This window comes from Pseudopipra pipra, chromosome 2, assembly GCF_036250125.1.
Source record: "Pseudopipra pipra isolate bDixPip1 chromosome 2, bDixPip1.hap1, whole genome shotgun sequence".
Classification (NCBI taxonomy): domain Eukaryota; kingdom Metazoa; phylum Chordata; class Aves; order Passeriformes; family Pipridae; genus Pseudopipra; species Pseudopipra pipra.
The window spans coordinates 48,902,866-48,918,146 of record NC_087550.1 but is presented as its reverse complement, the minus strand read 5'-3'; the positions used below and the strand labels follow the sequence as shown (position 1 = coordinate 48,918,146).

The 15,281-nt window shown below is 41.1% G+C and overlaps 1 protein-coding gene across 8 annotated transcripts in view; it reads left to right on the top strand.

The window, feature by feature from the left end:
- KATNAL1 (katanin catalytic subunit A1 like 1) overlaps positions 1-13,208 on the top strand; it is a 43,227-nt gene extending 30,019 nt beyond the window's left edge. For all 8 annotated transcript variants that reach the window (XM_064645453.1, XM_064645452.1, XM_064645450.1 and 5 more), the window contains 5 exons: positions 3,870-4,028; positions 4,881-5,007; positions 5,981-6,115; positions 8,424-8,550; positions 9,989-13,208. In XM_064645453.1, the coding sequence (XP_064501523.1) occupies positions 3,870-4,028; positions 4,881-5,007; positions 5,981-6,115; positions 8,424-8,550; positions 9,989-10,187 (747 nt within the window). In that variant the 3' untranslated portion in view covers positions 10,188-13,208. The remainder of the gene's footprint in view (positions 1-3,869; positions 4,029-4,880; positions 5,008-5,980; positions 6,116-8,423; positions 8,551-9,988) is intronic.
- The last annotated feature ends 2,073 nt before the right edge of the window (positions 13,209-15,281 follow it).

The following is a 15,281-nucleotide window of genomic DNA, read 5'->3' as shown; positions in this document are numbered from 1 at the left end:
GTCACCACTCAAGACCTTTTTGGTTACTGGGAAGGATTACTGGGGAAAAGAGACTGTTGCAAATTGTTATTCAGAGTCTGCAAGGCAGCGGCGTGTGTAGGGAATGCTATGTGTGTGAGTAGTTTCTGTGGTTTCCTAAGCTGGTTCAGCAGCATTTACTAACACTTCTCCTGTCTTTTCCTGATTGGTCTGTGTGCTTCTTTGGCTTATACTTATCTCAGACTCAGTAGGAGCTGGGACATTGCTGCTTGAGGGCTGTTCATGGAGGTTTTAGTGACTTGCAGGGAGGGAGCCCAAACCTAGAGTCAGTGCAAACCCAGCCCCAGGCTATAGGACCTTTGGAATTTAGAGTTCTTGTGGTCAGTACCAGTGGCCTTGAGGTTAACCTGTAGGTTAACTGGGCTATCATCTTGGGCAGAGCCTAGGTATTGTGTATTACACGTGTAGGGTGAGATTTTAGTATATTTTGAATGGTTGAATCTCTCTCTTTTCTTCTTGATTTAGAGGAAGTTGATCCATACCCTTATTATAGACTATGGGTGCCCCATCTGTCCACTCTTCAAAACCTTTTAGGGGAAAGAAGAGCTGCTATGCTTTTTTTTCTGCCTCTTAGCATGCTTAGAGGATGTAGTGACCACCTGTCTTTAAGGCAGGTATCTCAGCAGACTGCAGGAAATGTGAAAAGTGCCACTGGCCTTGTCTTCAGGTATTGTGGCAGTGGATAAAGGAACAACAGCCTGGTCTTTTAAAGAGTTACAATCTCTATTTCTGTGTGAGATTATCTTTTCCTACTGAGCAGTGTCACCTCTGAAAACCAGGTGATTGTAGACATGGAAAAAAAATCTAAGATTATTTTCTCTCTTCAGTCTGAAATGCAAATTTATTTCTGACAAGTCCATGAAGAATCTTCACTGTTAGCCTTTTCCCTGGTGACTTGTGAAGCTGTAACTCTCATAAATTTATTTTTCACAGAGAACAGCATGCATTTTCTCTACCATAGACCTCTGACTGTGCTAGAAGGATGAGAAGTATTGAAGTGAAGGCTGTTTCTTGCAGTAATCAGTGTAGCAGCAGGCATTTGTTGAGCCTAGGAATTCAGGACAATAATTCAGGGGAAAAAGGCAGCCAAAGCTGGTTTTGGATGTTCAGACTCTCCTGAGAACAATTCCCAAGACAGCCCTCACAGTTTGTGCGTGTATTCAGAGGACGATGCCTGTCTGAAGGAGCCAGCTGTCTTCCCTGGTTCAACACAGGTGCTGTGTAGTTGTAGCCATGGGCTTCTGAGTGTCCATGGGTTTGCTCTTTCTTTTTCTTCGAACTGTTTGGAGCCAAGAAAGCCTGGTTGCTCGCTGTGCTTCCCACTGCTCTGCTAGTGATTGTTACAACAACAAGAAGTAACCCTGCAGTGATTTCATCAAAACACTTACTCCCTGTGGTGCATTTCAGCTTCTTATTGGAATACTTTGGATTAACAGAGCCTTAGAGGAAGAATAAAGAAGTCTTTGTGTTTGTCAAGGATTTTAAATAGTGAGTAAGTGGCAGCCTTCTAGTTTGCAGAGAGAACGAGCAACTTGATCCTATGCGTTTCTGTTTGCAGCCATGCATGTCTTGTTTTGCTGAGAACTCGAGTTCTTTTATTTTTTTTTTTAACTGATATTTCTATTGTCTCTATCCCCAGGGAGCTTGATTTTCCCCTGGCTTTACACTTGGTGTGGCTGCTTTGCACCTGTGTTACGCACATATGTAATGCCACCAGTATCTCGTGCAAGGTAACACTCCCTGTAATACTTAAACAGGAGGTGCAGGTAACACTCCCTGTAATACTTAAACAGGAGGTGCAAAGCGACGGGCTTCAATTTTGGCAGTGAACAGCATGTGTAACTGAAGCCAGAATTTGACCTTCCGTAATAATGGAGGACTGAAGCAATATCCGAAAAACGTCGTTAGTCCTCTGTACACCAGGTCCTGCAGTAAACACAGTTTGTCAAACACGTGGGTTGAGTGTGGTTTGAATTGAGGTGAAGCTTGTTTTAAAATATTAAAACACATTTGAAACTCAGAACAGTAAGTCATCTCTGACCTGCATAACACAGGCTGAGTTATTTTCACCCAGTCACTAAAGGTTGTATTTGCAATATTATTATAATGTCAGTATAACTGTGCAGCATCTCAAATCTGAGTGTCTGAATGTTCACAAGGAGGAAAAGTGTCCATTTACCTTTTATGCTTGCTGCTCTGGACCTTAGGAAACCTTGGGCAGCCTGAGGAATGGCACTGGACTGTTAGCTGTATAGATGGTGTGTGAACATTCCTAACTTAATTTACCGATGAATGCATGTTGAACTTGCATTAGCTAAGTGTTAAATGGCAATAAAGGTATTAACAGTTAATGGAAAATGGAGTACAGAGAGGCTATTGCTTTTGAATAGTACATTTTTGAATAATTGCATTCCCGGTTGATTTGTTTTTATAGATCTCTTCCGTGTTATTCTTTGTGCTTTTTGAAGTAAGTTTTTGTGAGGAACAGATGAAATCTAATTTACTATATGGCTTGCATTTAACAGATATTTTATTGCTGTGGCATTTTATGTAAGTTATTAATTGCAAAGCACATTATGATGTGCAATTCTAACTCTAGCTAATTTGATTACCCTTGCAATACAGTACAATTTTAGGAAACTCTTGTTAACTTGTAATAAGGTCTTGCAGTTCAGAGGGAAAAAAAAACAACCAAGCTGCTTGAACGCAATATTTTCACTGATTTACTTAAAATCACAGTACCCTATTCTAATGCTGTGCAGACATAGAACTGTGTGTTGTCCTTCTCAAGCACTGCTGCTTGTTGGAAAGACTACCCATAAATATGGCTGCATTTAGAAATATTATCAAGAGTGACTAACCCATCTCAGTGCTACAGCCTTAACATGGGTTCTGAGAGCACTGTGTGTCTAGCCAAAAACCTGCTTGTGTAATGATGGGTAAATGTGCTGAGCTGCAGAGATGTGTGCTCCTTTCTCTTTCAGAGACCACAGATGGAATGACAGTCTGAGGACATGGATACCAACCTGGGACTTAACAACTGGAGTTCAGTTTTCTAGTTTAAAGCTTTCTGAATAATCACTGAAGTTCATATTAGGCTTTTGTGGGACTGAGCGATAGTCCACATGAGCCACAGTTGCTTATCTGTAAAATAGAAATAGCAGTGCAGTCCAGTCATCCAACAGCGTGATGAGGATGGTGTTCAATCCAGGAATTGCTAAGATGCAGTAGTATGGCCGTAGGAGTACTGAGATGGGGAGATTAAACAAGATAACAAACTGTTGTATTCAATAAATGCTCTTGTGCATACTTAAATATTAAAATCAACCAGATTCATTGTCAGGATTTTTTGGGAAATTTTTTTTTCTGCAGAAAAATACTCAACTGAGGGAACACAACTTATTGCAAAAGTATTTTGATTTCTGTGAAGTTTTCTTCATGAAGGGACCTTTGTTCCAAAAAAAGCGTTTACTGTCTTCATCTGTCTGTGCAACCCCTCATGAGCTGGGAGAGGCCTAAGTTCAAGTCCAGGCTCTGTCTGATTCAGAGCAAGGCTGTAAATCTCTTATCTGCTTCCTAGGTGCCAGGTGCATCAACAATTACTGGGTTTTGTGGTTCTGACTCCAGTGAAGTGGTAAGAAGAAGTGACAGAACATTTCCACACTGTTCTTGAAAGCGGGATTCTTGCCTTTTGTCTTCCACTGATGATGATTATAATATTAAACAATTCAAATCCAGAACTTGGCTCAGATATTGAGATGTAGTAGTGTAGTGTACCAACAGCAAAGTTTCTCTATTTGTTTTTCATTACCTTTGATCTCACCTCTCAGGGTGTGCTGATGGTTGGTCCTCCTGGCACTGGCAAAACAATGCTAGCAAAAGCTGTTGCTACAGAATGTGGAACGACATTCTTCAATGTGTCTTCCTCTACACTGACATCTAAATACAGAGGCGAGTCTGAGAAGCTGGTCCGCCTCTTGTTTGAAATGGTATGTCCTCGATGATGTGATCTGGGGATCACTAAGGTGAGAAAGGACATCACTCTTGGTTTCCTGCCCTTCCAGTAGCATGTTGGAAGCATGGAGTTCATTGAACTGACACCCCCTCAACCAATTAGGAAAACACAATCTCAGTGATTCCACAAATGGTATGTTGTTGAGGATTAAGAAGGAAGTGGTTCATCACCTATGTTGAGGATCGTGTTTTCCAGACTAAATATAGAGTTGCAGCCTTGACAGAAATTCAGTACTTATTCAGTGATGGGATAACAATCCTATAGAAAGTAGATTTGAAATTGGAAGGGATTTGGAACTGTTATTTTAGAAGCAATACATGTTTTAGTTCCCTTTCTGTTCTGAATAATGGTCACAAGGCTCTCAGTGAAGCTATGGGTGCAGTCTGTCATGTGGGGTATGTGAAGGACATGCCCATGTGGACCTATACTGAAGTCATTCACCTCTTTGGGATCCTCACTGCACTTCTGTAATACTCTCAATTAAAACCTCTATTGAGATCAACTGAGCCCCCTTCTTATTCTTACCCTTCACCAGCACAAAACGTGGACATGAAAACTACCTGTTTTGTGATTGTGTTCCTTTTCCTTTTTGCAAAACTATTTGCTGAGGAAAGCCAACCAACACCGCAAGACCCCTGACCCAGAGAGTACAATTTAGGTGTATAAACTTCAGCATATGACAGATAGTTTGTAAATCTTGAATTCTTTTCTTGTGATAGACAGGGAAGATATGTATGTAATATGTGTAGTGGGACTGGGTTGTGGTCTGATAAGGGCCTGTGCTTTCTGCTGCAGCCTTAATGGTGATGTTTTCATTTGAACAAAGGCACGGTTTTATGCTCCAACAACAATCTTCATTGATGAGATAGATTCCATCTGCAGCCGCAGAGGCACGTCCGACGAACACGAGGCCAGTCGCAGAGTCAAGTCAGAGCTGCTTGTGCAAATGGATGGTAACAAGTCCTTACATCCAGGTTTGGGGCTGGGGTGCTGTTTCTTTACAGGTGGGAATGTAAGAACTTGAGCCATCTGGAAAACCTAGCTTAAGGAATAGGGGAAAAATAAGGCAGAACTTGAGACCAGTGAATTTTTGGAGTGTTCAAAGGCAGATAACAGAGAAGGGTGTTATGCTTTATTTTTTCTAAAATGGCTATTTTAATGGTGAATTGAAAACTCATATTAAAGAGAGACTCTAAGAGAAGCAGATAATGGAGATTTGTGCAGGTTAATGCAGGGACTTTATTTGTATTCAATTTAAACAAATTTCTTCCTTTTGCTAGAGCCTCCAACTGTGGAATCCCATTGTGAGATCTGATTTTGCTGTATTCTGTGGTGGCAGCTAATATGACCCTCTTAAGTCAGATTTAATACCTGTTTTATGCAGGTGCACACAACAGGGATGACCATCTGAGGAATACTGTATGGTGTAGAGGTTTGATAACCACCTTTATATTGCAACTATTGTTTAACTACTATTTAAAATGTTCTCAAATGTGCATGTTCATTGTGGTAACCTCAGGGTAAGAAACTTTATGCCCCAGATTGGTAATTTCTTTGCAGTCTTCATTTGGTAAACTGAGTAGTGATTCCTATTTCTTCTATAACCAGGTTTGACAGAGATAGCGCTGTCAGTGGGACTAACAGGGCTACAGTCACATATGGCTGTGTTATTAGTAATGACAAAGAAAACTCTCCCGTGACTCAGCAGAAGAATGAAGTGTCCTTCTTTCTGTGATAATGATGGTCTTGTGTCACCTAAGCTATGGGAAGTTTGGAAAGGAACACTAGGAAGTCTGGACAGGGACACTAAGACTATATGGAGCTGTTGCTTAGCTTTGTGGAGGCTTATACAATGTTTGTGCAGTGTTTCTCAGCAAGCATCTCAATCAATAAGAGCTTTGGAGTGAAATTGTTCTGACCTTTCAGGGGTAGGTGGTGCTCTGGAAAATGATGACCCTTCCAAGATGGTTATGGTATTATCTGCTACAAATTTTCCCTGGGATATCGATGAAGCTCTCCGACGGAGACTGGAGAAGAGGATTTATATACCTTTGCCCACAGGTATGTTTGATATGACCATTTTCCTTTCAAATGGTCTTTGCAAGACAAATTTAGGATTACTGCAGGACTGATGGGTTTGTGAGTAGTCTTGATGGCTTTGTGATGAGCAGTGAAATTCAGGGGATAATCGTTTGTCTGGGTTCCTTTGTTTTTAAAGAGAGTGAGAGAAAGGAAAAAATACTACTTGCTTGGGGGCTTAAAAGCAAAGAGCTGCGGCATTTCATTGCATGTCATTGTTGGGTTCTTATATTTTGAAAAAGCATTAGTTTTAATGAGCCTGGAATTATTTTAATGTTTAACAGTCAGCACTTGAGTGATCATCAAAGGCAGCCTTTGGACATGTTCACAAATATTGCAAATGCACTCCGTGCCCTTGCAGACAAATGCGAAGAAGTGGATCTATGAATTTTCACTTACAGGCTTAGTTCATTGCAAATCACTGCTTGCTCACCTTTATTACTGTGCTTTGAGTCACTCAGAATGCAGCAGGCTGGCTGCTTTCCTACCCTAAGACGTCTCGGCTTGTATTGTCTTTCCTAGCTGTCATTCACGTGTCCTATTAATTTTGAGATTCCTATCACTTGAAGTTTGCATAGCTTCTTTTCTTCTTGGTACAGTGAATGCCTCATCTCCCTGCATGAGCACTCAAGATAACAAGATGCCTGTTGGTAGTGACAGTGGTTCTGATTGAGTTTTGCAGGTCTAAGGACACTTAATAGTTGTAGAGCTTGTCTTTGCAGCTTACAAGCAGTAACAGCTCCTAACAGGATGCCTGTCTTTATGACCAATTAGTTTAAAATCCTATCAGCTCTCCCTCTTATTTCTAATTAAACCAGATTGTTTTTTGACACAGTGTATCACACCCTGGACTACATAGGAGATGTGATCTGGTTTTATTTCCAGTCTTAGGTTCTTTTGCATTCTGTTCTGTAAATAAGAATGTTGTGCTGTTCTGGGCAAGTCTGAATGATGCATTTATAACTGTGCTGTGTGATTTGACATGTTCAGGCGTTTTAATTGAAAAAGTGATATGTCATAGATACACCTGTATATTGTGGAATTTTATGCAAGTATATATTCTGTAGTGTTTCATTATCACAATACTGCAAAGACTTGCTTAGCCCCATAGCAACGACTAGAAGAATGTTCTCTGATGCAGATATGCCATATCTATATTGTGCTTTGTGAATAATAAATCCCCATTTTATAGTTAATGTCAGTTGTATGTGATGGATAACTCTATGCTCTGGACAGTTCTGCAAAGCACACAAACCCAGCAACTTTAGACAAGGTTTCTGTTTTCTTTTATATTCCTCCCCCGCCCCAAAATAAACAAAAAAATAATTAGGGACATCAATAAATAAAACATAATGTCTTTTATTGGACATTTCCTTAAGACTTTTAGCCTTTCCTAATGCTACTTCTTCTGTTGCGGTTGTCCTTTTTTTCTAGGTCATAAAAATTGGTCACTTGGGGAATAAAGATGCTGAGCTGGCGTATTTTTTCTGTACAGTAAAAGCCAGGAAACCATTCGTCCTCTTCTTTTACCACCCTTGTGCAGAGTAACACTGAGGCCTAAGCTGTCAAATGTGAATTCCCTCTTATAAGCTTAGGCTGCTTAACATATGTACCCAAATGCACATATGCACATGCCTTCTGCAAGGAAAATGGTTAATTGGCTGCATAAATGCTTATTTACAGAGCTGGTTATCACTTTCTGCACACTGTGTCCAGGTGTGAAAGTGGGATACCAGGATATTTGTATTGTAAATATATGAATATATGTTTACTGTATTAATGTATCTGTCTTCTGTTGGCCTTCAGCAGCTTTCTTGGGTCCCAACAGAGTAAAGTGCTTAAACATATGCTTAAAGTTCAACTTATTGTTAAGGAGTTTTGCTGTCTGAAGCTCTGTTAATAGAATCATTGTGGTTCTAATGAAACTGGGTGACTAATATGCAATTAAACCTTTGAACAGCAAGTGAATTCAAAGGGATGTGAGAAGAAGCAGACATTTGTAGGATTGTTCTTTTGTGCCTCTGGGTAGTATGTAACCAAGTGCTTTATCACCTGAGACATAACAGACATTTTTAATGACATATGACTTTGACAAATATCTCTAGACTATGCTGTTTTAATATACTTAACTTTACTGTATTTGACTATACACTTTACTATGTCTTGTTCTCTCTCTTTTCTTTTCTTACATTGAACTCTTTTGTTTGTACTTTTCACTGAAAACTTTGTGTTTATGTCTTTTTTTAATGTAACTTTTGCAAGTTTTCAAACAAGTATTTTTATGTTCTAGCAAAAGGCAGAGCAGAACTACTTAAGATTAATCTTCGGGAAGTAGAACTGGATCCTGATATCAGCCTTGAAGAAATTGCTGAGAAAATTGAAGGCTATTCTGGTGCTGACATCACTAATGTTTGCAGGTATCTCATTCCCCTTAATTTGTAACTAAAACTGCATAGAAAGTCATCATTTGCATTGTATGATAAAAGGCAATACTCGCTACAACTGAAGCCATGCTAACAGTGTCTGCTTTTGAGACCCAAATCTTTTTACTGGAACCATGTATTACTGTCACGTCGAGTCTGTGAAATGTGGTTTTCTTGGATCTGAAGAGAAAAAAATTATCTGAGCAAATCCCATGTTACTTTTGACTGCATTTACTGTAGTTGTCTGCATTTGTTAATGTAGTGCAAAACAGGTTTGGATTTTTATTTTTTTTAAATCCCATTGGTTTAAGAGCTGGAATTTTGTAAAGTAAAAAGCTCCTTTCACAGAATACTTCTCTGGGGCTGTATGTTTGGACAGCCATCAGTGCAGCATGGTCTTGGTGACTGCCTGAATCTTCTAGGTGTAAGGGTGATACAGATAGTTCATAGCATTAGTATTTAATCCTCTTCCCACAATTTATTTAATTTTTGACAAATGAGTCTTTTCCGTTGAAGGATAGGTATTTGAAAAAAATTATCAGAAGGAAGTCTATGTCCCTTAAGAGCCCTCTCAAGAAAAACTAATCCGGTAACACCATGGCTGGGGAATTTTTTTTTCTTCCCCTGCTGCTTTTCTGAAAATATGAAATCACTCCCTGGTTTTGAAAACTTGGTGTGTGTCAAGTAGTAATGAAATTACCTGTTCTCCCTAAGGCCTGTGTTATCCCTTGCTGGGAAAAACCTGGGGAAAGAGAAAATGTAATTTCAGACCGCCTGTGGGCCATGGTGTGAGAAAATGAGCAGTGTTCTCCATGCCAGTGGGCCGCACTGGCAGCATCCGAGCTGGGGAGGAGTCGCAGAGCAGGCAGGGCATGAGAAGCCACAGACACCAACAGCCTCAGCACTGCAAGGGCAGGTGATGCTGTGTCTGATGCCTCCTGCTCCACCCTTCACAGATTCAGGTGCTATGGATGAGCAGGCAACCGAACTGGGCTGCACTCTGAACACTTGCTGACTGCAGGGAGAAGGTTGAAATCTAAAAGGAATGGGGTGTAAAAATTCAGACTACTTTGAAAAAAAAGTCTTTGAGTGCCGTTTGTCTCCCACCCTGCCCTTTCCTGCTCTGAAGTTGTAAAATTTCATCTCTATGAATCATTGTAAAAGGTTTTCAGTTTTATAGTTTTAATTATCTCTGCACATTTACCATATGGTTAAATGGGTTTTGGTGCCAATGCATTCTTTATGTTGAATTAATGTAGTGATCTGGGAACATGGAAGCTAAGAAAGATGTGAACCACATCTTCTGTGGTAAATAGATGCTGTCTTAAGTGTTCCTGCCAGTGGTTTCTAGCAAGAGAATACAATCAAAATTCATAGGCTTACAGCACATGCTGCTAGCAATTAGCTCCCATACGTTGTCCTGTATTTCCAGGGATGCATCTTTAATGGCAATGAGACGACGTATTAATGGCTTGACTCCAGAAGAGATTCGTGCACTTTCTAAAGAGGAGCTTCAGATGCCGGTAACCAAGGGGGACTTTGAGCTGGCTCTGAAGAAAATCTCCAAATCTGTTTCTGCTGCAGACCTGGAGAAGTATGAGAAATGGATGGCGGAGTTTGGATCTGCTTAATCTCAGTGACAGTTTTCCTTTGCTGGAGTTTTATGGCTTTTGTTGTTCTCACTAAATGAGTTAGAAATCTTTTTAAAGGTTTAATAAAAGGTCTGCCTCTGCCCTCATCCCACCCCCTTCTGGTGACAGGATCTTTTAAACTATTTGCCTTTAAAGGGAATGAATACAATAATGAGCTGATATTGTAAAACACATTTTAGCTCTGAAATAGTTAAATAAGACAAACAGGAAGGGAAAAATTATACTTGTGAGGGTAATCTTTTGATTTTTCAGATGAGGATTAGTGTTACTTAACTTCCTCATAGTCATCTTTCATGGCGGGAATCAATAAATCACCTGGGGGATGTGACTCCAGACAAACAAAAAAGGGCTCGCTGTACCCCCTGCTCTTAAGTGCTACATTGTTGTTGAGCTGCTTTTGCCTCCCTTGAATGTGGCATCCAAGTTACTATTCTCTCCTTCTGTGCTTGGATATTCAGAGCAAAGCCTGTGGATTAATTGGTATTACACAGAGGAAATGAGGATAAGTTTTCCATCAAGACATGGGCTTGGCTCTCCTCTCTTGTACACCCGTTTGGAACTGATGTCACTTCAAACTGTATTGGTTTTACCTGTGATGACTTCTGGTGGAAATGAGAGGAAAAGAAAAAGGCATTGATTGCTCTCAGTCCGGTTTATACTTGATCTGTGAACATAGTTTGAACCTGTTTGACCAGTAGACACTTTGAAGTTTGACCAGTGGGCACTTTGACTTAGGTTATAACTTGCACTTCCATGCTTGTATATTATTCTATGCTTTGTCTGTGTTATCTAAATGTGAATGTTATTATTATTATTTTAATACTAAGAGTTTAATACAGTAAAGACACTAATTTCAAGGCTGTATTTAAAACTCGACTGTCCTTAAAACACGTGACTGTGAATTTCCACTTCTGATTAGGTATGAACTCTTTCCTACCTTTACCAGGCAATGGAACTTTTACCTATTTATGTTGTAGAACTGTTCATGCTTTAATTTTTTTAATGAATATTTTTAAAAAATGTATAAATATTACTGATCTAGTAATATTTAGAAAATAATCTGTACGATCTCATTTATGTTTTTGTCTGTTTTTTCCCTTCCCTCATACAAGTGCAGGGATTAGAAGAGTTGAGTTATAAATTCTAGCATGAGAAATTGTCTCTAGAGTCCTGTCACACTGACTTATAAGAGCTTTTCACAGACTCAGACTGCAAGTCTGACATATGAAGGTTTCCTGTGGTAGGAATGTGAAGGAGTGGTCAAACGACCAAATTTATGGAGAAATATGCAAGCTCTCAAATTTTTGGTGAATTTGTGAGGTAGGCCTGAAGCATCTTGGTGGATGTGAATTGCTGTGCAGTTTGGTAGGTTTTCTGCCCTTCAGCTCTCTGCTGAGACTCCTAGTGGCATAGACAGATGTGACAAACTGGAGTAAGAAACAGATAGCACCTCCTCTTGAATGGGAGTATATCTTTATTTGCGCCTTTTTGCTAGTTCTTGGAAGTTCCCAATAATATCATATACTCAGCACACTGGTCTCTTGGGTGATGACATGTAAACCACTAAGGCAAAAGACTTAGATTACATACTTACCTATTTTGCTCAGGGAAGTGGTGGAATCACCATCCCTGGAAGTGTTTAAAAAACGTGTAGATGTGGCACTTGGGGACATGGTTTAGTGGTGAGCACGTCAGTGCTGGGTTAACGGTTGGACATAATGATCTTAAAGGTCTTTTCCAACCTTTATGATTCTATGATTCCTCCCAAGGAATAACTGGACCTTTATAGAGAGAAAGCTTTGAAAGCATTGATATTGTCTGTCATTTCTTCCTTATTGAAGCTGTAGACTGAAGCAGTTACTCTTTGTTTGTTTGTTTTACTGCAGTAGAAATTAGTAAAGCTACACAAATCTTCTGTGGCCAAAGCCAGATTAGCACTACAGGGTCTCTCACTAGAGAGGCCATTGCTGCCCAAGGAGTTTAGTCCACACAATCAAGATGTGGAAGGGAGTAGACATGAATGCCGGTAACCAACCCTATTCAGCTGCCCAAGAGCAGTGCTGGGATTCAGTTTCCCATTGCAAGCAGCAGTGACCTTCCTACTGATGAAAGCACAGCCCCTGGGAAAAATGTTGGTCTTTAGCTTTTTGATGAACCTTCTACCTTAAGGCATTAAACTTCCCTCTTGGCTGTTAAGCAAAATTCACTGTACTGGGCATTCCCTTTAGTAGGAATTATTCAGGTGCTGCAGTCTTTTTCTCTAAAGGTCCTGGTTTCTACCCCAGATATGTTTTTACTTAACGGGTCCATTCATCTTTTACAGCTGCTGAACAGAAAATTGAAATTTTTCAGGCAGTAGATGTTTATGATGGTTGTGCCCCAGCATTATACCTGTTACTTGGGTCCTGCTAGATCAGGCACCCCTGAAGGCCGAGACCATCCTTTCTCTGCCAAGACCTTCCAGGATAGGGATCTGACCCTGTGTGCTGACCCTTACATCTTTACCAAGTCGTGCTGGCACACTCACCTAGGTGGGCTTGGAGACTGGGTTATTAACTCGAGGGGAACCAGCAGTGGGGTACAGCAAGGAGCAACTTGAGGAAGAAGGGCAGTCAATGGTGGCAGCAGCTCAAGGCCCAGAGGATGGGTCTATGATTCAGTGTAAGTCCAGTTCATGTCCCATTGGTGGAGGCCCTTGTGTAAGACTGTTGGATTCCTCAGAGAGCAATGTACGAGCATATCACAGCCTGCTGCGACAAGGTGTTCGATCTGCATCTGTGTGGGGAGATCATGCGCACACGTGTGGATGCATATATATATATATATACACACACAGTGAGTGGTGCTTCAGTAATTGTACCTAAATTACATTAAAAAAATGTTTTAAAGCTGTATTTACATGTTTTCTAAACACCTGTGAAGGCCCTCTTGGGTGGCACTGTTAATTTTTGTACAATATGCAGTCTGCTTGTATGAAGTAATAAATGTACGTACAGAGTCTGTCTGTCTTACTTGAGTGGGGCTACGAGTGCTTTGGTGATAACTGTTTCCAAATGCTGCCATACAATGCAGATCTCTTCAGCATGTCATGGTGCTGTTGGACTCACTGAAGTCCTGGATGGAGAGCAGTTAAAGCAGAGTCTGGGTTTTTTGGATAATGCTGGCAGCAATGCTTTCTCTCTTAAATTGGCCTTTTGTTGCCACAAATTTTAAAATGGAGAGTGCTCCAATGCCCAGCACATGCAAGCAGGGTGGGGGAGAGGGGAGCAGAGGCCCCAGCAGATGTTCAATGTTAGCACCTGATTCAGACCTCCCAGAGCCAGGCAGGCTTTTTTACAACTTGCCCCTGGGCTGGAAGTATAATCAGTCTCCAGAGAAGCTGTATCATCAGCTGCCTGATAACCAGGAGAGTTTCAAGACCAAAACTTCTATTAGGAAGAAGCTTTCAAACTTAGAAAGAGATCCCGCATCTCCTAGGACTGAGTTGGTTATTCGAATTTTCTCACTAACTTCCTTATGAAAGAACGTGTAGTTTCCAGTGTTTCATAATGTCTCAAACATGAAAGAGCAAGCAAGGGAAATGCTGATCAGGGGATTTCAGGAGAGGTTAAATCTTTGCATAGAAAGTTCAGCTCACCCCAGTTTAAAAGAGACTGAAATAGCAAAGGTGCACTGACTTGTTCTGATCGCAGAAAAGATGAAAGAGCTTGTGTGCTGTAAAGAAGTCCTTCATCAAATGAGCGAAGACTTCACGATACAATCCAGGCATGAGAAGGTGGAAGCAGCAGAAAAAATAGTTAATTATTTTTATTCTGTTGTCGGAATAAGCCACCCTGAGTCAGATTGGAGATTGAGATTGTTTTCAGATCTGTAGTGACAGATGACCTGATGAACTTACAGGTGGCACTGTGCTGCTGGGGAGAAAGCAGGGAGCCTGAGAGTGCCAGAGCTACATGCTGGTGTATAGTGTCAGCACCGTGGTGGCAGCAGAGCCTACTCTGTGTGAGCTGCCCACCCAGCAGTGCTGTAGGTGCAGAGTGGAGCCAAGCCAGCTCAGTAGCCCTCTGATAGAATAAACCAGACTGTGTAAAGCCACCCATGCTGGTGATAGCAAAGGCAGAGAGATGCTGCATTTCAGAGAAGATGGCACACATTTTCTTTGCCTGTTCACATTAAGTGTTTCATGAGAGCACTGTGTGAATGCTTGGATGTGGCTGTGGATGCCTCAGTCACCTATGTTCAAAGCCTAGCTGCCATACAAGCCATGGCTAACTGAGCTGCAGCAGCAAGTGATGCTCATGTATCCCACAGTACAGGGACGTGGGACCCTCTCTGCCTTCTAAGCCAGCCTGGTTTTGTACTCTGCTTGTGAACTGTTCTTGTGACCCACTTACCTCATACACGGCAGCTTAGTACCTCTAACAGAGGAGCTTCTTTTGTGCAGCACAGAGCTGTCTTTTGATCAGCTAAAGCACCATGCTTCTGCACGTCTGCACCTAGATGTCTTGGAAAGATTCGGGCAATTTTCCTCTTCTTTAGAAAGCCCCAACTAGCGCTAAAAGCAGGTGGGATGAAATGTCTTGGCTAGGCTGGTTTCCCAATGCAAGAAAACTTACCTCAACAGACAAGGAGGTGCCACATGGAAAGTTCTGCCTTTGTTACGAAGTGGCAAAGTATGGGTAGATTCCCATTCCTACTGCACAGGCAGACGTAGGGTTGTGTTGTGTCCAAGCTCTGTTTTCTGCCTTTTGTGTATTTGTGATTTCTTTATTGTAGTAGGGACATTTTTCTCTGAGTTAGGGGGAAGCCGTGGAGTAATTTGTTCAATATCTGGGTTGGGATTTTGGAGATCCCATGATTGGGTTGGTACCTGAAGATGCTGGATCCCATGATTGGGTTGGTACTTGAAGATGCTGGGCCCATTCCCAGCATGCTTACTTTTGGAGAAAAGCATCATGCATTCTGCCTAACTGTCTGGCTGTACAGTAAACAGTGTAGCCTTGTGGAAAGTCACTTAAATATAATATTTAGAATATTCATTTGACAAAGAGAGAAATTCTTACTGCCAGTTTG